Raw genomic sequence first — 23,959 nt, 5'->3', positions numbered from 1 at the left:
TAAGTTTTTTGTAGAGATGGGGGTCTCATTATGTTGCCCAGACTGGTCTCAAACTCCTGGGCTCAAGTGACCCTTTCACCTTGGCCTCTCAAAGTGCTGGAACTATAGGCATGAGCCACTGTGCCCAGCCATTTACCCATTTTTGAACCCTGTAGTTAGAATCACATTCTCTCTGCGTGTTTTTTGTTTGTTTGTTTGCTTGCTTGCTTGTTTTTTTCATCTTGCTTCTTTAAGACAGTATTATGGGATTCATTTATATGATTACATGTAAACTTCAGGTCATCCATTTTTTTTTTTTTTTTTTTTTTTTTTTTTGAGACGGAGTTTCGCTCTTGTTACCCAGGCTGGAGTGCAATGGCGCGATTTCGGCTCACCGCAACCTCCGCCTCCTGGGTTCAGGCAATTCTCCTGCCTCAGCCTCCTGAGTAGCTGGGATTACAGGCACGCACCACTATGCCCAGCTAATTTTTTGTATTTTTAGTAGAGACGGGGTTTCACCATGTTGACCAGGATGGTCTTGATCTCTTGACCTCGTGATCCACCCGCCTCGGCCTCCCAAAGTGCTGGGATTACAGGCTTGAGCCACCGCGCCCGGCCGGTCATCCATTTTTTAATACTGTATGATTCTTCATTAAATGAAAGGTCACAGATTATCCATTCTACTGTCAAAGGACATTTGAGTCGTTTCTTGTCTGGGAATATGTTAACAATGCTTCAAAGAACACTTTTTGGGCAGGAACTCTGTTTTTTAAAATTCCATTTCTACACACGGAGTGGAATATCTGGTCAAAAGTTTATGTACCTTCACTTTTATGATGCCAAACTGTTTCATGATTTTGTACTAATGTGTTTTACCACCAGCAGCTTCTGAGAATTCATCCTTGCCAGCACTTGATGTTCTCAAACTTTTTATTGTTGTGGAGTGAGAGGGTGGGAACTGGTAAGTCAAAGAGGAATATGGTTTTAATTTGCATATGCTTAATTACTAAAGAAGTTGAACACTGTTTTTTGTTTTTTTGAGACAGAGTCTTAATCTGTCACCCAAGCTGGAGTGCAGTGAGCACTTTTTCATATGTTGATTGGCCATTTGGATCTCCTCTTTTTCCAAGTGTCTGTTTAGGTCTTTTGCTCATTTTCTTTTGGGTTGTCTATCTTTTTTCTTTTTTGTTTTTTCTTTTTTATTCACAGAGTCTGAGTATAGAGTCTTCGTCATTTTTAAACATTAAAAATACCTTATTCCATTTTGTACCTATTTCTTAAATGGTATACCCTATGGTATAGCCTATTTTGAGGATGAGAAGCTGTTCATTTTAATGTGGCCATATTCATCAATCTTTAATTTTATTATTAATAAATCAGTAATTGTCATTTTATTTTTAGTATATGTGCTGCCGAAGCGAGCACTGTCATTTTATTTTTAATGCAACCACAGATGTCTTCTTCAAGAGATCTTTGCCTATTCTGAGATCACAAAGAATTTTTTCTGGTTTATTGTCTTCTTAAAGCTTTATAATGTTGCCCTCCCAGTAGCTTTATATAGGTTGTGGTAGTTTCCTACCTCTCCTCACTAGCAACTTACATTTGGTAAAGTCATCTGTATATAATTATCACACTTGAATTTTCAGCAGTAGTCCATACTGTTAACTAGACCTTCTGGAAGCATTAACCTTCTTTCATTTTCTGGTTTTCTTCATACGTCTCTGGCCAGTCCCACTTTCCCTCTTTCACCGTTGCAAAGGCAGACAAATATTGGAGTTTCTCAACTCTCCATCCAAGTCTGTCTTCTCCATATGATGATGTGAACATTTCTCTCTCCTGTCCAGATCTGTTTTTCAAGCTCATGCATACAAGTGTTTAAGTGATATAACTTCTTGTACGTCTCAAAGCACCTCAAAATCAACAGATCTGAATTCAAACTGGTGATTGTTGCCTCCCATCTCATCAATTCTCTCCAAATATTCCCTATGTAATTGAATAAGATACCATCCATCCAATTGCTCAAACTAGAAAGCTAGGAGTCACCGTCTGTCCTTGATACTCCATTCCCAGTTCTGCCACTTCTACCTTACAGTGTTTTTCCATCTACCCCTCTCTTTTTATGTCCACCTTTCTGCTTCTCGTTATTGGAATCATTATGTTTAACTAATGTCAAATTTCCTGTATATTTTACTAGCATTCATCTTGCCTCTTTCCAATTTATCAGTCATTTGAGGTGATGTTATAATAGGTCATTTGAACTAATACCACTGCTGAGAGGAAAAGGAAATGCAGAGAGATGAACCTGGCATTTGGAGCCATGCCTACGGGCATCTACCGAATGCAAGAGAGGCTGAGGACTTCATAAGAATTTTTGACAGACTCTTGAAGTACACAACGTGGAGTCTGGGACACTCCCACATCCCTTGTCCAGGAGGGCCGCTCTGATAAACCCCTTAGGTTTTAGATCAGGACCCTAAATAGGTACATCTCAGGAGAAGGGCAAACTGGAAGGAAACCAATGGTCCAAGGGCCTGTCTGGAGATCATCTCTAGTCCTGATCAGATTGCATTAATTTTTGATTGCTGGTAATCACAGCCACCCAAGAGAAACAAACAAATCCTCTCTAGAAAAAAAAAAAAAATGACATCACCATAGGCCTCAGATTTTCACCACATTTTAAAATATATAAATCTGATCATGTCACCGTCTGCCCCAGCCTTGCTAGCCTTTTTTTAGCCATATGTATTCACCATGCAGTTCCTCAATGAGGGGTTTAACACATATCATATCCATGGCCAGAAAAGCTATCTTTCCTCTTTACATAGTAAACTTTCATTCAGTCTCCAGGTCTCCACTCAGCTTCACTCCCTAAAAAAAGACTTCCTGGGCTACCCTACCTCAAATACCCCAATTATGAGTTCTCGCAGTGCTTTGAACTTTATCTTTGAGGTAAATTGCATCCTGCCAACTTTTTATGTTCAAGTCTTAACCCTCAGTACTGCAAAATGTGACCTTATTTGGAGATAGGATCTTAATGTAGGTAATCAAGTTAAGATGATATCATTAGGGTAGGTGTTAGTCCAGTATGACTGATGACTTTTTAAAAAGGGGAATCAGACATGCACTGAGGAAAGATGATGTGAAGAGACACAGAGAGAAGCCTTCCATCTTCAAGCCATGGAGAGGGACCTGGAACAGATCTTTCCCTCACATCTCTCAGAAGGAACCAACCCTGCCGACACCTTGATTTTGGACATTTAACACCAGAACTGTGAGACAATACATTTCTGTTTCTTGAGCTACCCAGTTTGTGATCATGTATTTTGGCAAGCCCGGTGAACTAATACAAAGAGCTTACAACAATGGAAAGTTTACATCTTTAGAGTGATTCAGTAATCAATATCTGTCTATCCTTCTAAGCTATCAACAGGTTTTTTCTCACTATTTTATTCCTACCATCTACCATTGCATTTGTAACATAGTAAGTGCTTCATATATATTTGTTGACTGTATAAATAATGGTAGAGATTAAATTTTTAAGTAAAGTTTGTAACCAAGCAAAGCCAAAATTTATTGAGTGCCTACTAAATATAACTTAATCTGCTAAATTTTAGGGACTGAAAGGTTACCAAGATAAGTCCTTGTGCCCAATAAACACCCTATTTAGTAAAAAGAGACAAACAAAAATTTGCAGATTCTTTTATATTCTTTGAATTTCTAACATGGATTGTTTAAAAATATATAGTAAATTTAATCACAAATCATCTACATATACCTTAAAAATAATTATGTGTTGGCCGGGCGTGGTGGCTCAAGCCTGTAATCCCAGCACTTTGGGAGGCCGAGGCGGGTGGATCACGAGGTCGAGAGATCGAGACCATCCTGGTCAACAAGGTGAAACCCCGTCTCTACTAAAAATACAAAAATTTAGCTGGGCATGGTGGTGTGTGCCTGTAATCCCAGCTACTCAGGAGGCTGAGGCAGGAGAATTGCCTGAACCCAGGAGGCGGAGGTTGCGGTGAGCCGAGATCGCGCCATTGCACTCCAGCCTGGGTAACAAGAACGAAACTCCGTCTCCGAAAAAAAAAAAAAAAAAAAAAAATTATGTGTGTTTAAGTAATATAATTTTATCCTATTTACCCAAAGTTTTGTATGCATGTTATTTCACAGATCCCTTGCAAAATAGCCCTGGGATCACAGGTGAAAATCAATGTAAAAAACAAAAAGAAGAAATGAAGTCCCAGAAAACACACATGAAGGAGATTAATTTTGCCTTGACGAATGTGGCAAATTGTATTTTTCAAAGATGGTCATGTTGATATCCCTTATCCTACAGGCTCTTCTCCAGTGTGATCTTGACACTCCTTCATCATCACATAGGGTTTATTTCCACAATCTCTTCAATCTAGAAGGACCTGTGAGAGCTTTGACCAAAAAAAAAGATGCAGTAGAAGTTACCCTTGAGCCATTTTTAAGCATAGTCCTTAACTGTCCAGAAGCTTCTGCTTCTTTCTTTTAGGAAGGCAATTATCACAAAAGACAACAGGGTCAGGAGAGTTGGAATGAAACCATAGGAAGTTCACTTATTAGGATGCTACAAAAGTAATTGCAGTTTTTACCATTAATCGCAATTACTTTTGCATAAATCTAATATAAATGAGTCTCTCTTACTGAGAAAACAGGTAGGGAGAAAGGCAAGTAGGACATTAAGGCTACAATCTAAACAACAAGTGATCAGTGAAAATCTAATGTAGCGAAATGCCCTAAAAGGAGAGAAACTGGGATTTAGAAGCAAGAAATCCCTTCGTCCATCTCTTAAAAATTCAACCGCAGTAAAGGAGCTACAGTATTACAACGCTGCAAGCAAAGCTCTCAGTGACTGTGTTGGAATAGGATCAGCTCCAAACCAAGGAGGGGCCAATGGCCTGGTTGTATTGGTTTGTTATGTTCCTTTTCTTTGATGAAAATTGATTTCAGGATCTCAGAACAGGGCTGAACAGGGTGGAGATTCTGCCTCAATCCTTCTAAGGTTAGCAGGTGCCAATACATACCTTTCCAACACTTACGTGTTTGCCAATTGAACATATATTAATGGCTTTTACAGGAGAAGAAGGGACCTCGGGTAGTGTGGGCACAATAAGATTAAATTTAACTTAGGTTCTTGAAAATATTAAGTGCTAGAGAGGATGAGGCCGAATGGGATCTCTTAACGCATTGCTTGTAAGTATCCTGTTGAGTTAAATATTTACATACTGAACAAATCAGCAATTCCTCTTAAAGGCATATACACAAGAGAAAATTTTGCTCTGTGTATACCAGGTGGCATGTGCCAGGCTGTTCAGTGTAGTGCCTTTCGTAACTAAAATAGAAAAACAAAAAAACTGGGAATAGCCCAAATGACTATCAGAAAGGAATGAATGAATACATTATGTTATATTCACACCATGAAATATGACATGACTACATTAACAATAAGTGAAAAAATTAGACTCAGATGATTTTATCCTGCATGATACAAAATAAAAACAATCAGGCCTAAACTATAGATATATGCAAATATATAATTTTTGAAATACATAGGTAGTATTTATATGTATATGTATATATGATATAAATATATAAATAATATATGATAAAATTATATATGTAAAAAAGCAAGGGTGTGGTAAACAAGATTCAGCATAATGCTTCTAATGGGCAGGGGAGAAGGACAGAGGATGATGAAGTGACCGGCAATCTATCACTTCTTGTGTTGAATAGTAGATTCATGGCTGCTTATTATTAATAAACCAGGAAGTAAAAGTGTCTTCTCTAAGACCAGTCATAGTAGTGTGTAATTGATTAAAGCTTGTATAAAGTGATCCCAATTCTGTGTAACCAAGGTTCAAACGAATTTAAAGAAAAAAACATATCGGTAGGTGTTATGTCAGTTCAGCTGGAAGGGGTAGTAATGTGCGTGGCCAACAGCATAGCTTCCATACTGATTTTCTTTCCCCTTCTCACTTTCTGTATAAAGTGCTTAATTGGGAATAACTGTCAGTGCCATCTTGAGTTATGATACTGGCAAGAAGAACTAAGACAGAAATATATAAATGGAAAGGAAAATATGGTGTGCAAAGCACACTAAGCCCACCACAAACTCTTGGTTAAGGCACAGCTGGGTTCCTGAGCATAAATAGCGCAGGAAGGACAGGAGAGAAGAAATTGGGCAGGGTTAGACAGCTGGGAGAAATAAAACCGATTGATTCTGGTTCTGAGGGTTAAGCCTTAATAGAGACAGGACATTTCCCAGTAAAAACATGAACAACTATGAAAGATTCTGAATTTGTTTTGAAACACCAAATGTCCACGGCAGTGAGATGTTTGCTCACAAAACACTTTTGCAAATTAAATGTTTTATGAACAACCAGTCTAGCCTGTTTGTGTGTGCAAGACTCTGAGGAGATTCCTTGGTTACATAATTATGGATTTACCCAATTTATCACTCTCTCACTTCTGCATTTTCTTTTTCTGTCTCTTCATACTTCCTTATTTACAGGTCACGTGCTTTGGACCCCATCCCGGTCCATAATAGTGATGCCTAACCCAGCACTTAAAAATATGATTTGAAAATTTCCTTTCTCTAAATGTTGAGGTATGCATCTCATGTCTTCCGTTGCTGCGTTTCCTGTCAGTTCCCATGTGACCCTTCTAGCAGCAATTGTTCAACTATCCGGTGATCATGAGAAAACTGTAAACCATTTAAATTTATAAATGTCGACCCTTGAATCTTTAATTGAACTGATAAGCATAAAAAAAAAGAAAAAAGAAAAAAGAAAAAAAAATATGATCCTATTAGGAAGAGGGAATAGGATTATAAAAATTCCATACATTTTATGACTCTTTATATAACGTGTTTAAAATTAATCTGCTAATGCAATATTAAACATGTACCAACTACTTTTGACTTAATGAAGCATATAGCACCTTTCCTAATCCTTAAGAATCATGAACGTTTCTGAGTTTGCCATCTATCCACTTTTTAAAAGTTTGCTAATATTTTTTGAAATCCGTATTTGGTCATGGAACTATATAATATGGTGTCTCAAGAATTTGATCTTTGGGCAAATCAATGCAATGAGAAGAATCAGACTGTTAACTCTCCTTACATGCAAAAAGCACATCGAAGTGTCTTCATACTTTGTTAGTAACTATTACATCTGCCATAATTGCATATGTTATGCCAAATATTATTTTATTGTTTAATCCTTACCCTGAGTTCTCTGATCTGTGTCATCTGGAATTAGTCTCTAAAGCCAAGCAGTGGTCCGATTTTTCCTCTTATGAGAAGGTGAATGTCCTACATTCCATGAGTTCTCTTAAGAAAATTTATGACTTTTTCTCCAGTCTAGGTCTTTGTTCTGAACTTCATCTATGACTACTGAATCTGCCTATAGGCATCTCCCTGTTAACATAGCTACTATTGAACTTATTCCCATTCCTCAACCCTCTCTCTCATTGTCTTTCTTCTGTATTCTGTATTCCATAAACTTTCTTCCTCCTTATATATTTCATATCTTAGGGAATTGCAATTGTACTCACTAATTCACCAAACCAGGATAGCTTGGTGAATATTTAACACCCCCCTGCCCCCATGTACATAAAATTCGGCAATGCATCCTATTGATTGTTCCTCTTTAGTCTCTTTCACAACAGGTCTTCTGCTACCTACAGCTCTGTCATTACATGGGGTCCTCATTACCTTTCACCAGGCTACTGAAACAGTTTTCTAATTACTCTTTTCCAAGTATTTATGCATTCATTCTGTACTCTGCACTAGAACTATTGATCTTTTTTCTTTTTTTCTTTTTAGGGAGGGTCTTGCTCTGTCACCCAGGCAGGCATACAAGGCTGAGATCATAGTTCACTGCAAACTTGAATTCCTGGGCTCAAGTGATCCTCCTACCTTGGTCTCCCAAGTAGCTGTAATTACAGGTGTGCAACTATACCTGGCTAATTTTTAAATTTTTGTAGAGACAGAGTCTTGCTATGTCACCAGTTTGGTCTCAAACTCCTGGGCTCATGTGATCTTTCTACCTCAGCCTCCCAAAGTGCTGGGATTATAGGCATGAGCCATCACACCCAACTGCTAATTATCTTCTAAATCAAACACTGAATGATATATTTTTGTCTTAGTGTTGTTTATTAGCTATCATCTTTTCAGGATAAAATTCCAAATTTTCAAGATGACAGTAGATTCTTACATGTGATCCCAACCTCTTTCTCCAGCTCATCATTCACTATTCTCATGCACTATCTGTAACAGGCATACTAAATATACCATGTTTTCTGAGTGTGTCGTGCATTTTGGTTCTTCCATGCCTTTGAATACTATCCTTCCCTGCCTTCTATTCAGTTTTTGGAAAATGTCTACCCTTCCTTTAAGGCTCATATCCACAGCGTAGTTTTTCCTGATACCTCTCCTCCTCCAAAAAACTTGTTTGCCTTTTCTTCTGTAATTATATATAAGTATATATGTATAGATGTGTTTTCATGTCTCAAATACATTGAATTACTTATTTGTAGTCTCGTCTGACTACCCCAGGCAGTAAATGCCCAGAGAGGAATAATATTGGTATGGCTTATATTTTGTCGATCTTTATATCTGATAGAAACTACAATACCTGACACATAGTAAGAACCCAAAGGTTTTAATGAATTAGGAAATACAGATAAATGTGAGGAAAAAAGTAATTTCTCACAATCTTACCACCAATGGCAACCAATATTAGTATTTTCTATGTATATAAAATATATGGTATTTCTTTTCAAAATGATAACAGGTTGTATATTTTCTTTCATAATTTCTTTCAAAAACTGAAAAGTATATTCTAAATACATTGCCATGTCAAAAGATGTCTAAAGTAAAAATATTTAATACTTGCATTACATTGTATTGTATGCAATGTGCTTATATTTGGATATTCAAGTTATTTTAATTCTTTAGCATTATAGATGATTGTATGACGCATACACATTTCTTCTGATAAAATCTCACTAATGAAATGGCCCACCAAAGGGTGATTTTTTTTTTTTTTTGAGACGGAGTTTCGCTCTTGTTACCCAGGCTGGAGTGCAATGGCGCCATCTCGGCTCACCGCAACCTCCGCCTCCTGGGTTCAGGCAATTCTCCTGCCTCAGCCTCCTGAGTAGCTAGGATTACAGGCACGCGCCACCATGCCCAGCTAATTTTTTTTTGTATTTTTAGTAGAGACGGGGTTTCACCATATTGACCACATTGGTCTCGATCTCTCGACCTCGTGATCCACCCGCCTCGGCTTCCCAAAGTGCTGGGATTACAGGCTTGAGCCACCGCGCCCGGCCCAAAGGGTGATTTTGAATAAAAGGGATTGAAACACTAGCAAGTCCTGAGCTCCCCACCCTCTTTCTATCTGCCCTGTTGGCTCCTGGGTCTTTCTTTTCTTTCTTTCTTTCTTTTTTTTTTTGTCTTTTGGAGTATTGCTCCATCACCAGGCACCAGGCTGGAGTGCAGTGGTGCGATCTCAGCTCACTGCAACCTCCGCCTCCCGGGTTCAAGCAATTCTGCCTTAACCTCAGAGCCTCCCGAGTAGCTAAGACTACAGACACGCGCCACCACGTACTATTTTTTTTTTTTTTTTTTTTTTATTTAGTAGAGACAGGGTTTCACCATGTTGGCCAGGATGGTCTTGAATCTTGACCTTGTGATCCACCGCCTCCGCCTCCCAAAGTGCTGGGATTACAGGCGTGAGCCACCGCGCCTGGCTGGACCTTCTTACTAGCAGGGAATGGAGTAAGGATAACAAGGGAATGAGAAAACAGAGGGAAAAAAGAAAGTCTGAAGTGAGTGGGGGAGAAAATTTTGGTCTAGAGTGTAAGAGGAGTCTCCTGAATCTTCCTTTATCTTGCTTTTGGAATAACTGCAAAGTACATGAAAGAGATTGAGTGGGGCGAGATTATTTCAGAAAGTTTTGTTGTGAGTTTTGACACTCCAGATTTGGTGTTTTTGAGAGCCCACATTAGATTCTAATTGGCTGAAAGACATTTGTTTCTCTGAATGCAATGACGTGCTTAGGCCAGCTTCAAGGGTGAGGTAGCTATTGCTGCTTTCTGAAAAATCCCCATTTTTTTTTTTTTTAAAGACGGAGTCTCCTATTACCCAGGCTGGAGTTCAGTCACACGATCTCAGCTCACTGCAACCTCTGCCACCTGGGTTCAAGTGATTCTTCTGTCTCAGCCTCCGGAGCAGCTGCAACTACAAGTGTATGCTGCCATGCCCAGCTAATTTTTGTGTGTGTGTTTTAGTAGAGATGGGGTTTCACCGTGTTGCCCAGGCTGGTCTCGAACTCCTGACCTCAAGTGATCCTCCTACCTCGGCCTCCCAAAGTGCTAGGATTACAGGTGTGAGCCACTGCATCCGGCCAAATCCCCTGTATTTTTAAGACTACGGATATATATTTTTTCAAGTTGTTTTCCAGGAAAGAAATACCAGCTTAGATTACCATCAACAGTGTATGAGGGTGCTCTTTTTTCCTTGAGTGGACAGATAGAGAAGTAGATGAATGCATGAGTGAATATGGACAGAAGAGAAATACTCTGAGAGTATTTAGGGGAGCATGGGCCACATGAAAAGGGATGAAAGGCACACTCTTTGTAGGTACTTAACAAATTTTGGAGCTGTCTAAAGTTGTTAGTTCCTTCCCAGATGTTTCTTACCAGATAGCAAATGGAGGAATCGCTGAGGGATGAATTCTCTGAGGTGAGAGTGGGACTTATGAGGCAGTCACGAAGAAACCCATTCCACCTCTGATTTCAGAAGGTGCTAGATATGGACACTAGTAAGAGTTTTTCATATTTAAGAAGGCTCAGAGCCTTTGCAATAGAAAACTGAAACTCAAGGCTAAGATGACAAGGCCCACCAAACTTAGCTTACCTTGCTTGCTTTTTATTGCTTACTTCTAGTTGATCTCAAAGTCCATCTAGCTAAAAGTCATGCAACCAAACAATATACATCTAATCTGTCACTAGCTTCCTTATAGCCGAAATCTCTGGCCTAGATATTGCTATGGTAATAGTTGCTTAAAGTTTTGTGTTTTTTTTTCCCAGAAATTAGGGGGTCAGCTCTTATCCAGTTTAAACTACTTGAGACCACCAACCCTCTTTCTACCTCTCCCATTGGCTCCTGTGGCCTTATTACCAGGATGTAAGGCTATCAGTGGAATGAGAAAGCAGATAGAATAGGGAAAAAGAGTCACAGGCCTGTCAACTGGGCCCACACAAATGCCCAAGAAATGACTTTCTGACGTCAGAGGGCCAAAACTGTACCTTCGGAGCATGCTAATTCTACTGTTTTCTGAACCTTGATTATGCTTGCTCAGACCACTTATTACTTCATTTTCCCCCACTGCTAATCACCTTTCCCCACACCTTAGACTACCCCACTTCTTTACCCTATAAATATCTCTAAGCCCTATCTTCAGAGAGGTGTACTTGAAAGCTGTTCTTCCATCTCCTTGCTGGGCTTTCCTGTGAATAAAATCTCTTTACTACAAAGCTTGATATGGTTTGGCTGTGTCCCTACCCAAATCTTATCTTGAAATGTAGCTGCCGTAGTCCCTGTGTGTCACGGGAGGGATGCAGCATGGGAGATGATTGAATCATGGGAGCAGGTCTTTCTCAGGCTGTTCTCATGATAGTAAATAAGTCTCATAAGAGCTGCTGATTTTAAAAAGGGCAGTTCCCCTGCATACCGTCTCTTGCCTGCTGCCATGTAAGACGTACCTTTTGCCTTTCACCATGATTGTGAGGCCTCCCCAGTCACATGCAACTAGGAGTCCATTAAACCTCTTTTTCTTTATAAAATTTCCCAGTTTCAGGTATGTCTTATCAGCAGCATGGAAGCAGACTAATTCACTTGTCATCTCAGTAACTGACTGACTGTACAATGGGCAGGATAAGCCTGGTTTGGTATTCAAACAAGAGTAGAGAGAATACAGCTTACTTTATTTTCATATTAATAAAATAATAACAATAAAGGTTAACAGTAATTAGGTCTTTTTCATGGTATATCTCATTAATATTTGCAAAAAATAAAAAGTGTGGACTTGAATCAAATTATATGCAGACCTCAACCCAGGATTATAAGCCATTTGATGGTTCATATGTGCTGAGGATGTTTACTTTGGGGAAAGTGAAAATTCTGGGTGACATTTGATTTCTGCTTTTAGAAAGGAGTAGGTTGAGAACAAAGCTAGAGATCCGCGAGTGAGAAAGTGTGAAAAAGAAGCAGTGCAATTTTAGCGTTAAAAGACTAGCAATCTAGTTTTAGCCCAAGACGAAGAAACTGAGACCCATAGGGTAAGATTTCCCGAGCGTCCAGCTGGTTGCAAACTGCTATTCCCAGTCTGCTCACTGAGTAACACTGATTCCACCCTATGAAGCCGAGCGAAGAGTAAGTGGTAAGGTGGAATAATCCTCAGGAGAACAGAACGGAAACACCATTCAGGGCCAGTTTGGCATCAAAACCATTTTGAGCCTATAAATCTATGACAGGATCTAACATCTATAGCTGTGAGACATAAACTCTCATAGAGCCAAAGTCAAGTTGCCTCAAAGGCAATTTCATCATCAGGGGCCACTAACTTGACTTGAATTCGGGGGTGGGGCGGGGCAGGGCACCATTATCAACAACAAGTTGAAACATGTACCAATCTCCTCACCCTCTAAATATGGAGAATTTTGCTGGGTCAATGCATAGGAGAGTGGATCACAAAAGCCTCTATAGTGGTTTTTTTTTTTTTTTTTTTTTTTAACAGAAGGGAACAGAAGAAATATTTGAATGATATCATAAACAATATGCTAGAACAGTGGACATGCACTGCAGCAGCACGAGACAGCTGAGATGGGAATGCTTCATAGTCTTCTCAGCCAAGGCTCTTGGCTTCAGTCAAAAAAAACGAGCTCTTGAGTAGCTTTAGCTGTCACTGAAGTGGTGCTTTTTTGCACTGATCCCTTTCATCATACCTGCAAACACTGAAAATCGTTATCACAAACAGTATTTTTTGAATCTCAAGGACTGAATTCAGGCATGGATTAAGGGCACCTGTTTACGTTAGATGGCTTTGTTTCCTTCTCTGGCTGTCTACTTCTCTCCAACTTCATAAAGGAAAGAAAACATGTCACTCTAACATGAAGTAAGGCAGTTTGTGTGGCAGTTTTTTGTAATGTAGATTTTTCTTGAACTAACATGCTAGAATTGAAAAACAATACCTATAGCTTTTATATTCCTTCCAGCCTGCAAAATTGAGATATTTTCCAAGTCCTTTTTTAAGTTACTCTCTGAAAGGACTACATACCTTATGACATAATTGTGATTAAACAAAAAAATTTAAAAATTTCCCATAACTTCTAAAAGAGAGATTCTCCACTTTGTTCTGAAATCAAACTCATGCACAGAAAATATTTTAGTGTGGTTCACAGTATAAAGCACTGGGAAACCTTTACAAAGGTAGCAGGAGCCAAAGATAAACTAATCTTCAGATCTATAAAGTAAAACGCTTCTATGGGAATAAACTACGCGTAACAAAATTTTAATAAAAGGCAGTATTTCATAATGGCAAACAAAGCCCTGTGGGGTTTTAAAGAGAGGAGAAGTCTTTACAGGTTGATTCTCCTGCAGTTACCTTCTAGAACTAGTAGGAGGTAAACCCATTGGCTGGAGAAGGAATAGGGGGGTTGTAATTCACACAAGGAGGAATACAGTGGTTTTTCTAAATATTTAGGTGAATGTTCTTGAAATGCTATTTTAACATCTTTCCCACTCTTTTTCAATGTTTAAACTTTACCTGGTTTATGATTACGTTTTAGTTTCTTTCACCTTTCGTTTCTCCTCAGTATGAGTTTCTTTGCTAGTTTATTGATCTCTTTGACTGAACATGTCTTCAAAGAAAGGAAATCAGTTGGCTTAAACCAAGATCAGATGATCACTACATCGGAGCAAGAACACATTCTCAGGGTGACTTTTCATTAAGCAAGGTTACTAGACATGGTAAGCTACCCGGATAAGAATTGAGGGAAGTTCACTGTAGTTTTTGGATGTGTAAGTAAAGGTTCTCAACTCTTACTTTTTTTTCTAGGGCCAGGGGAGAATCTTTGATGTGTTAGACAGTATAAGGTACTGGGATATGGTTTATGGAGAGGAGGAAATGAAAAACACAAAGAAAAAGATGGGCAAAAATATAATCTTGTCCTCTATGTAAAGACATTAACCTTCTTGAATTGCTCTATTTAAGCAATACTTTTAAAAATAATTTTCTCAATACTCAAACATGCATCCTTTTTTTCACCTTTATATCCTGAAGTTTTCTCATTCCTCTCATTTATTCATCCATCCAATACATAATGTTAGGCATAATTCCAGCCTCTGGAATACATTGGTTAATAAGAGTTTATATCCTAGTTGAAGTAGATACTTAAGAAACGGGTTTAAAAAAAACCCAAGGTGCGTAATTTTAGATACTTGTAGATAAGTTTAAAAAACAAAACACAATATGGGAAAGAGGTGAAGCCAGATAGGCAGACAGGCTCAGTTCAGACAGGACCTTTGATAAAGAGTTTAGATTTTATTTTATTTGTAATGGGAGATCATTGGAAGGTTTTAAGCAGGGAGTGATAATGATTAGACTTGTGTTTTAAAAGGGTATTTCTGGTTGTCGTGTGTAGTACGAACTATAACAGAATAGGAGTTAAAGCTGGGAGACTAATTTGGAGTTTGTTGCAGGAATATGGATGGGGCATGATAATGGCTTGGGCTAGGATGGTTGCAATGGCCAGAATTTAAATGTATTTTGGATATAGAGCCAACAAGGCTTACTGATGGAGTGAAAGAAGAATAAGTGTTTGCATAAAATGAAAAAGAAATCAAACATGATACCTAAGCATGGACCTGAGCAATAGGATGGATAGAATTCTTTTGCAGAGGAATTTTAGTTGCTTCCTAATACACATGTAGTAATTTTTGCCTCCTATTTTCCAGCATATGTATGAAGTGGTTACATGATAAAGATCTTGTGTTATTCAGAGAGAAGTCCATGGATGACACTCATATTTTTATGCCTCCCAAAACCACATATCCAATCACGTATTTGTTATCTCCCCTTGGATTTCTAAGAGACAATGTTTAAAATGAGACATTACTGCTGCCACCTTAGTCAAGTCTTGAACTAACGTAACGGCCTCCTAACTGGCCTATCTTGTCTTCTTAAAATTTTCTTAGTCATTCTCCACATAATGGTCCAAGGGACCTTTTAAAATCACAACTTGCTTTCCTGCCTAAAATCCTCTGATGGCTTCCCATTGTAATTTGAACAAAATCTTGTCTTCTTGCCTGGACCTCTAAGATCCTACAAGATCTGGCTCTGTCAGCTTCTCTGGCCTCATCAGCTACTCTTCTCTGGCCTCATTCTGTTCCTGCCTTTCTTTCTGCTCCTTGAACGTGTACCGCTGATTATTGCCCCAGGGTTTCTCTTCCTGCTGTTTCCTCTGTCTGAAATACTCTTTCTCAAGATCTTCACATAGTTAGTTCTAGCTGATCATTCAGATCTCTGGTCATATAGCCCTTCAGCAGAGCAGCTGTCCCTGACCACACTCTAAAACAGGTACTCTCAAAGATACTCTCTGCAGCATTATTCTGTTTGCTTTTCTTTTATAGTGCTTCTCTTTAACTGAAATTATCTTATTTGTTTTCTTCTTCTTTGCCTTTTTCTTCTCTGGAATTCTCACCCTTGCATCCCTACTACCTAGAACAGTATTGGCACACACTAAGTAATAAGATTTTGTTGAATATATGATTTCCCACTTTGTGCAACATTTTGATAGGACAGAATTGGACACAGGCATAGTATGAGGTGATGACAAACTGTGTCCCATCCAGTGACCAACACATCATGTGATAGCATTAATAAATTAAAATTTAGAATCCGAAATGTTAAAAGAACTGTTCTAGTACTTTGGGGAAAAGACAGTTAGCATATATTATATAAATACATGTGTGGCATAAAATATACCATGTGCAGACAGCCTATAACAGTGTTAGGCCCTCAATACATTTTTTTGTTGAGTGAATAAATGAATGAATGAAAAGTCTCTACATGATTTGACCAAAGATAAAAGTGAAATTACTTAACCTTGACTAATTGGGATGTTTTCATTCTATGACAGAAATTCTGCTGAGAGGGGGGAACAGCAAAGTTCAATCGAAGCAGATCCATTTTAAACAGAACTACCTTTGGCACCATAATTATGAAAGCAGAGAGTGACCTCTCCTTCTGTCTTGCTAGGTGTGGGGCAAGTCTGAGCACTTTTTTGTTACTTGCCCAGTGAGAGGTGGACACCTCACTCCACGACCTTTGGTGCTCCTTTGGAAGAGTCACGTAAGTCAGGCGACCACATAAATCTTATTCCCAATTACTCATATAACTAGTGAACATTCAACACGATAATTAAACACTAGCTACATATTTCTTGACCCTTTTATTCCCATTAGGACAGCATTAACTGAGTTATTAAACAAAACGGGACAAATGTTTTTATTGAAATGAATATTAAGACAAATACCTGTTCCTAAAAACATCGCCAATTTGGGGATAAAATCAAATTCAATTTGCATTATTTTTGCTTTTCAAGAAATCCTAAGCCAAAAGGGTGAGGGAAAACAGAAACCTTCATATTTAAGGGCCATAAAATACTTTTCCTGAAAAAGAAAACAAATTAAAACTCATACCATATTTAAACCTATGAAGATAAACAATAAAAAACAAAAATAAACAAAATAGCTGTATTTAAGTGATGAATAGTAATCATTATGAGTAATAACAGTTAATATAACAGCACCAACAGTAATAATGCATCCGAAAATTCTTACCAAGCCACCACCAATGACAGCTACTTTCTTCCTTCGAATGTCAGACGAGTCCATAATTGCTGAAGTGTTTTTCACAATTATTGTTGCCTCTGTCACTGAGGGACACTTACTTGTGTCTCTCCTACACACTGATTTCTCTTAGTTTTTATGCCACCCAAAGCCCAGTGTATTTATGAGCCAGCAGCAATGTTTAGTCAGGGCTAATTTCCCTTGAAAACATTAACCCTTTAGTCGGCCAAAGTACAATCAGCTCAGCTCTAAGAAAAAATAAATTCATTAGAATAACCAAATTTTAAAAAGATCCATCAGATTGGAGACATTATATCTTTTCTATCTTCTGTGTAAGACACGGAACTTTTTAAGCAGTCTAATGGCTTTTCTTCTTCTTTTTCTACAGTATATATTCTTAGTTTCATTTTCATTCATGATTAACCATGAATGGAGCCTTTCTCATCTGAAGTCCAAAACTATCTTATACCTCCCTTAGAGAGTAAGATGACATGGTTCCATAATTCATCTGTGGATCATTTTTGTTACTAAGACCAATCAAGAATTTCATCTAAAGGGTCCTCAAGGATTGTCTTTAACAGGCTCTACCAGGGACATTTTTTTGCAAGGCCTTAATATTCTCCTGATCAACATTTTGAATTGTGTAACTGACCGTACTTCCCTTTTTTCTTTTTTCAGCCCAGATGCTAGAAAATTTAGAATCTAATTCGCACATTACCACTAGGGGAGATGATTGACACAGTGCTTCTCTAAATTCATTCCGAATCACAATTTTTTTTTTCTGGAACATGATGTGGTGTAATATAAAATAAGAACATAAATGATCATGTTTCTTCACTTCCCGTTAAGCTCATAAAGAATTCAGAACATTTTTCCCTCTGGTTAGGAACTAGAGTTAAATGGCATTCAATAGCGACCCCTTGTGGATAAGTGTGATTAGGTATTTCATTTATTTTGAGTAGGTGATAGATTAACATGGTATGAAAATTTAAAAGACACGAGAGTAGACCGTGAACAGTGATCCTTCTAACCTTGATCCTTGGCCACCTATTTCTGCTGCCCAAAGACAACTGTTTTGGTGTGTGGGTTACCATATTCTTCTACAAGTTCGTTATGTCTTTCTCGTTCTCTCCTTGTGTTCTATCTTCTCTCTCTCTCCTTTTCTCTCTCTCTTTCTCTCACTCTTTCCCTTCCTTCCTTTCTTTTTAAACATACATTTTAAAACTTGTTCCACACCGTATTTTTTACTTTGTGACATATAGCTTGAGACGTCTTCAATAGCAATATGTAAAGAACTGCATTGTTAAAAAACATCTTTGAAAAATTATGAACGATAACACAAATGAACAGTAAAGTTACTGTGAAGCAAGCATCCATGTTGCTACCATTTAGGTCCAGAGACCATTGCCAGAATCCCAGAAGTCTAGGTGCCCTTGTTAATCATCCCTCCTTCATAGAGGTAACTGCCATACCAACTTTCTTTGCTTTTATTTATAACTGTACCATCATAGATACATCCCTTTTTTGAACTTTCCTATAAACGAACTTATACTATTTATTTTTTTGCAACTTGCTTCTTTTTCTCAGTATTATATTTTGTAAGATTCATTTGTGTTATTGCATGTTTTTCTAGTTCATTCATTTTTATCGCCATATACTATTTATCCATTCTACTGTCGATCAATGTTTGGGGTGTTTCCAAATTTTTAATATCATGAATAATGGTGTTGCCATAAACACTCTTGTGTATACAATGTTGTGTACATATGTATGAGTATGTCTAGGATTCATATATGCTGTTTATGCTTTCTTTTCTTTTCTTTCTTTTTTTTTTTTTTTTTTTTTTGAGATGGAGTCTTGCTCTGTCACCCAGGCTGGAGCGCACAGTGGCTCTATCTCGGCTTACTGCAACTTCTGCCTCCTGGGTTCAAGTGACTCTCCTGCCTCAGCCTCCCAAGCAGCTGGAATTAAAGCTCCTTCTTCCTTCCTTCCTTCTTTCCTTTCATCCATCTTTCTTTCCTATTGACTGGATGAATGATAGATTTTTCTCTTCACCACAATTATGGTAGTTTCTCTCTCTCTCTCTCTCTCTCTCTCTCTCTCTCTCTCTCTCTCTCTCCCCCCCCCCCTACTGACTAATTGAATGATTCCCTTTCATGCTGGCTAGTACCTCCAGTACAGGGTGAAATAGAGGTTTATTTCTTAAGTTCCAAATGCATGAGATATCCCAGTTATCTTATCGTTATTGCTTTTTAGCAAAATTCCAGTGAAGACAGCTAATATGTACTACAGATTTTCAAACATGTGAAACTGGTTAAGACTCGTTGTATGGCCAGCAAATGAAAAATCTGTGTAAATGCTTTGTGTGTACTTGAAATATATATATATATATATATTCTGAAATTACGCTATATATTTTCCTATACCTATCCATTAGGTCAAGTTTATTAACCATGTGTTCAAAACCTTTGTATTCTCACTAACTTTTGGTATGCTTGTTTTGTCAATTACTGAGAAAAGGTATGTTAAATGATATCAGGCTGTGATTGGTATTTGTCTATTTCTTCAGCATCCTATCTATATATTTAAAGCTGCTATCCATTACTAGTAAACTAAAGCTTTGATTGTTATGAAGCAAAGAATTATTTTTGCCATAAAATTTATTTGATATTACTATTAGCTTTTGTATTTGGTTAGCATTTACATATTACATAATTTCTAACCTTTTGGTTTCAACTTTCTTTTATCCTTATGTGGCCTTTGTAAACATCACGCTGTTGAACATTTTAAAATCCAGTCTAGTGTTTGATCTTTATCTTTTAACTTCAGTCTTTGGCTTTCTGTAGTTTCACAAAGATACATCTAGATAAAAATTTATTTTTATAGATCCTAGTACGAAACCATTGGATTGCTTAAATAGAGATTGGTTTCTTTCGCCAGTTGTAGAATATTCTCAGCCACTAACATTTCTGTTTGGTCTTCCATGTCTCTTATCCTTTTATCTGTATTTTCATCTCTTGTCCTTTCATGCTTCACTGTGGATAGTTATTTTAATGTATTATTCAATTTTCCAATTCTTTTTTCTGCCGTCTGGTCATCCATTGTGTTCTTTGATTACTGTAACTTTTTTGTTCCAGAATTTTTATTTGGTTTCTTTTCATACATACTACAATATTTTCAGTTTCCAGTACCTTTGCCAAAATTCTCAAGCTTATGTTTATTACTTAACATAATAAACATGAATGCCTTATGGTCTGTGTCTGATCATTTCTACTGTGGCTTTGCTTTGATGGTTACTTATCTTTTGTAGATACTTATGTTATCTAATTTCCATGTGAGCATTTTAAACTTGGACTACTCGAAATTGTAGTTGAAAAAAAAAAAACCACTTGTAAGTAGTTTGAGGTTTCAGGCATCAGTATATTGCTTTAGAGTAGGTTTGTTTTTGCTTCTGCCTTGTGCTTATGGGTGATTCAGCACTCGAGCAGTGTGCAGTGTCAGTGAGGTCTGTCTTAGGAATAGCTGTTTGGTATCTACATAGCCCATATGAGACAAACCTAGAGATTGTCATGCTGCTTGCTCTCTTCAAGCGTAGAAGTTCAAAACCCTTTTCCACAACACATGACACATTCATTTTAAATGTTATTCATGTGAAAGATAAACTCTCATGGAAATACTATTAGCAGTTTAGTCACAGACGAGATAGCCTGAAGTTTACATACAATTCTCTGCTTAGTAGCTAGGAACTGAGCCTTTTTCTGTGACTCAAAGAAGCACATATTCAATAATATATTATTATCTGAGTGCAAAGGTATTGCATCTGCTTATTTTTTAAAAATAATTTTCAAATTTTGATACTTAAACTCCTACGTATAACAAATGGTGACCCACCTCACAAATAATCTGGCTGAAACAGTGTTTCATGACATTAAAACTGGCTGTAAGGATGCTGATAACTGTGGTTCTATGATTTTTCTAAATCACTTATTAGGTGGGTCAAATAACTCTCCATTTATGGGCCAAAAAATTATGTCAAGTCAGTAGTTGAGATAAAAGAGATGAATAAAGAATCATGCAAACTATGTAGCATGCAAACTGTATGCGAATAGACTGATAAGTAATGATTATTATGACTCTTACAGTACGTCCCAGTTTTCTCAGTTCATCCTTACAATATTTTTGTACTATTACCTCTGAGAAATGTCCCCGATTTCTGTTACAGGGACAGTCAGTAATAAATGACTGTTTCTCCAAAAAAAAGTGACAATGTTCATATCTCATCTTGCCTTTTTTTTTTTTTTGACAATCCAAACTAAATGAAACTTCAATTGATAGATGTATTTTATTTTTTATTTTATTTTATCTGACTTTAACTTTTAGGTTTAGGAAACTTGTGTCACAGGGGTTTGTTGTACAGATTATTTCATCACCTAGGTACTCAACCTAGTACCCAATAGCTATTTTTTCTGGTCCTCTCCCTCCTCCCACCCTCCAGGCACAAGTAGGCCCAGTGTTTGTTGTTCTCCTCTTTTTATCTGTGTGTTCTTATCATTTAGCTCCCACTTATAAGTGAAAACGTGCAGTATTTGATTTTCTCTTCCTGCATTAGTTTGCTAATGATAATGGCCCCCGGCTCCATCCATGTTCCAGCAAAGGACATGATCTCATGCTTTTTATGGCTGCACAGTATGCCATGGTTTATATGCACCATATTTTCTTTATCCAATCTGCCACTGATGGGTATTTAGGTTGATTCCGTATCTTTGGATGGCTACATTTTATAATAACACCTCAATAATTTGAATTGGATGATCTTTGATTTGGAAGAGGAAGGAAGAGATAATCAACTTTTGTATAAGGTTAGGCAGGGAAAACAGATCGGAGAAGAATGACCCAGTAGATGACTTTTAGAAATTGAAGGATAACATGACAGTCCATAGTGCCTGAAAGAGAAAGGGCTGCAAAAGCTTGATCAAAGCTTAATTATGATAAAGTTGCAATTTTGACCATGGCTGCTTATCCCTCTGTTCTTTGTAAAAGTGAGGTAGAAAGCATTGCCTTAGAGGAGCCTCAGGAAGGTTCAAGATTACAACCACTTCTTTCTCTGGATGACGTTCTTGAGGGAGAGAAGAACTGACAGACTACCTTCCTTCATTCTCTGTGCCTGAAGAACTTGAGACTGAGGGATAAGTAGGGATTTATAGAGTAATTTGGGTCAATAGCAGCAAGCAATTCATTTTTGGGGGATTCAGTTATTTATTAATTCCTAAAACTGGCACTTTTACAATAGAATGACTCCAAGAGCAGCATACTTCACATTGGGCACTGAATATTTCCACTTTACTCTACATATATTTCTACATTTAACAAATCAGGATCACAAGAAATAATAAAAATTTATGAAAAGAAATTAAAATTTAGCAAAAGATTAATTAAAACAATATTTACTCTGATGCTTTCATCATTCTCAGATTGTTGAAACTGACAGAATATTATCTCACTTTGACATCAGGTTGCTCAATAATTGTTTATTCATTTAACCAAGCACTTTGTACTTGTAGCTGTCTGCCTAGAATACTCTTCTATCATAGCTGCCTTTCGTTGCTTAGATCTCAGTTCAGATACAATATCCTTAGCTTGATCACCTTACCTAAAAGAAGCAACCCTCAATCACTCTCTAAACATCTTGTTTGTTTCCTTTGTTGTGTTTACTATTCTAAGAACTGACATGGCTTAGTAGTTTACTTGTCTGATTAACAAATAGATACTGGTGAAAGTAAAAAGAGAAGAAAGTGCATGGATTCAAGACATAAATTTGAGGTAGAGTGGCCAGGGTCTGCTGGTGAATTTGGCATAGTTACGCATGTTTGGGAAATGGGGGCAGCGTTCAGGAATCAAGGAAGACTTGCAGGTTTCTACCTCGACTAACTGGTGGTAGGTACCATTTACTGAGTATAGAAGACTAGGGCAGGGGTGCCAACTAAGAGTTATCATTTAGGGTATGTTAAGTTTGAGATGTGAGTATTGAGTTAGATAAATAAATAGAGATACTAAGCACACAGTTGGATATGTAAATCTAGAGCTAGGAGAAACCTAGGTTGGAAAAATAAGTTTAGCTTCATCAGTATAGCAACATAAAGATGGTACTGAAAATCACAGGAACGAAGATCTCACCTAGGAAAAGACGACTGATTGAGAATGATGGTTAAGAAAGGGAATAGTGTAAATCATTCCATGCCATTTACATGAAAATTTAAACTGCACGAAACACTGTATAAATTTTACAGGAATACATCTAAACAAAAAGATACAAAACAAACACATTATAATAGTTTTCTAGGGGTCTGAAAGGAGAAAGGGTATAGGAGAATAAGAAGCTAAGCGAAGCTAAGCTGTGAGGACACAAAGTCATAAGAATCATATAATGGACTTTTGGGACTCAGAGGTAAGGATAGGAGGGGTGAGGGGTGAAAAACTACACACTGGGTACAGTGTACACTGCTTAGGTGATGGCTGTACCAAAATCTCAGAAATCACCACGAAAGAACTTATCCATGTAACCAAAAACCATCTGTTCCTCCAAAAATATTGAAATTTAAAATAAGAGAGTATGAATACAAAATAGGAATAGAAAAGAAATATTTAAATAAAACAAGAATGAACCTTACACTCCATAACATGTCATAAGGTTAGTGTATTTATGCAATCTTCTGTACCTGAGGTCCCACTACATTTTTAAAAAGAAATTAAAAAGGAAAGACTATTTAGGAGTGAGCCCTGAGGCCCTTCCCTATTTTTAAGTGAAAATCTGTCAAAGAACAATGTGAAGGAGTAGCTAGTGAAACAAAGTGAGAGTTTGGGAGAAGGAGATAAGGAGGGTTCAATATTTCAAAGAGCAAGAAAGAGGTATTTCCAAAGGGTGTCAACTGTGTCAAGGCCGCTGAAAACATAGGAAACTAACTGTTTATTGTATTTGCACCTTGCAGGTCACTGGTGACCCTGGCAAGAGTAGTACCAATGGAGTGACGTGTA

General features: G+C 37.6%; 1 protein-coding gene across 2 annotated transcripts in view; it reads right to left on the bottom strand.

The window, feature by feature from the left end:
* KMO (kynurenine 3-monooxygenase) overlaps window positions 1-17,485 on the bottom strand; it is a 52,667-nt gene extending 35,182 nt beyond the window's left edge. Inside the window, exon 1 of one of the 2 annotated variants that reach the window (XM_074385396.1) lies at window positions 16,919-17,485. In XM_074385396.1, coding sequence (XP_074241497.1) covers window positions 16,919-16,972 — 54 coding nt within the window. In that variant the 5' untranslated portion in view covers window positions 16,973-17,485. The remainder of the gene's footprint in view (window positions 1-16,918) is intronic. The other variant, XM_039464204.2, reaches the window with a different exon arrangement.
* Between the last annotated feature and the right edge of the window lie 6,474 nt (window positions 17,486-23,959).

The sequence above is a fragment of the Saimiri boliviensis genome, chromosome 14 (assembly GCF_048565385.1).
Source record: "Saimiri boliviensis isolate mSaiBol1 chromosome 14, mSaiBol1.pri, whole genome shotgun sequence".
Taxonomy (NCBI): Eukaryota; Metazoa; Chordata; class Mammalia; order Primates; family Cebidae; genus Saimiri; species Saimiri boliviensis.
This window is presented reverse-complemented; position numbering and strand designations above follow the sequence as displayed.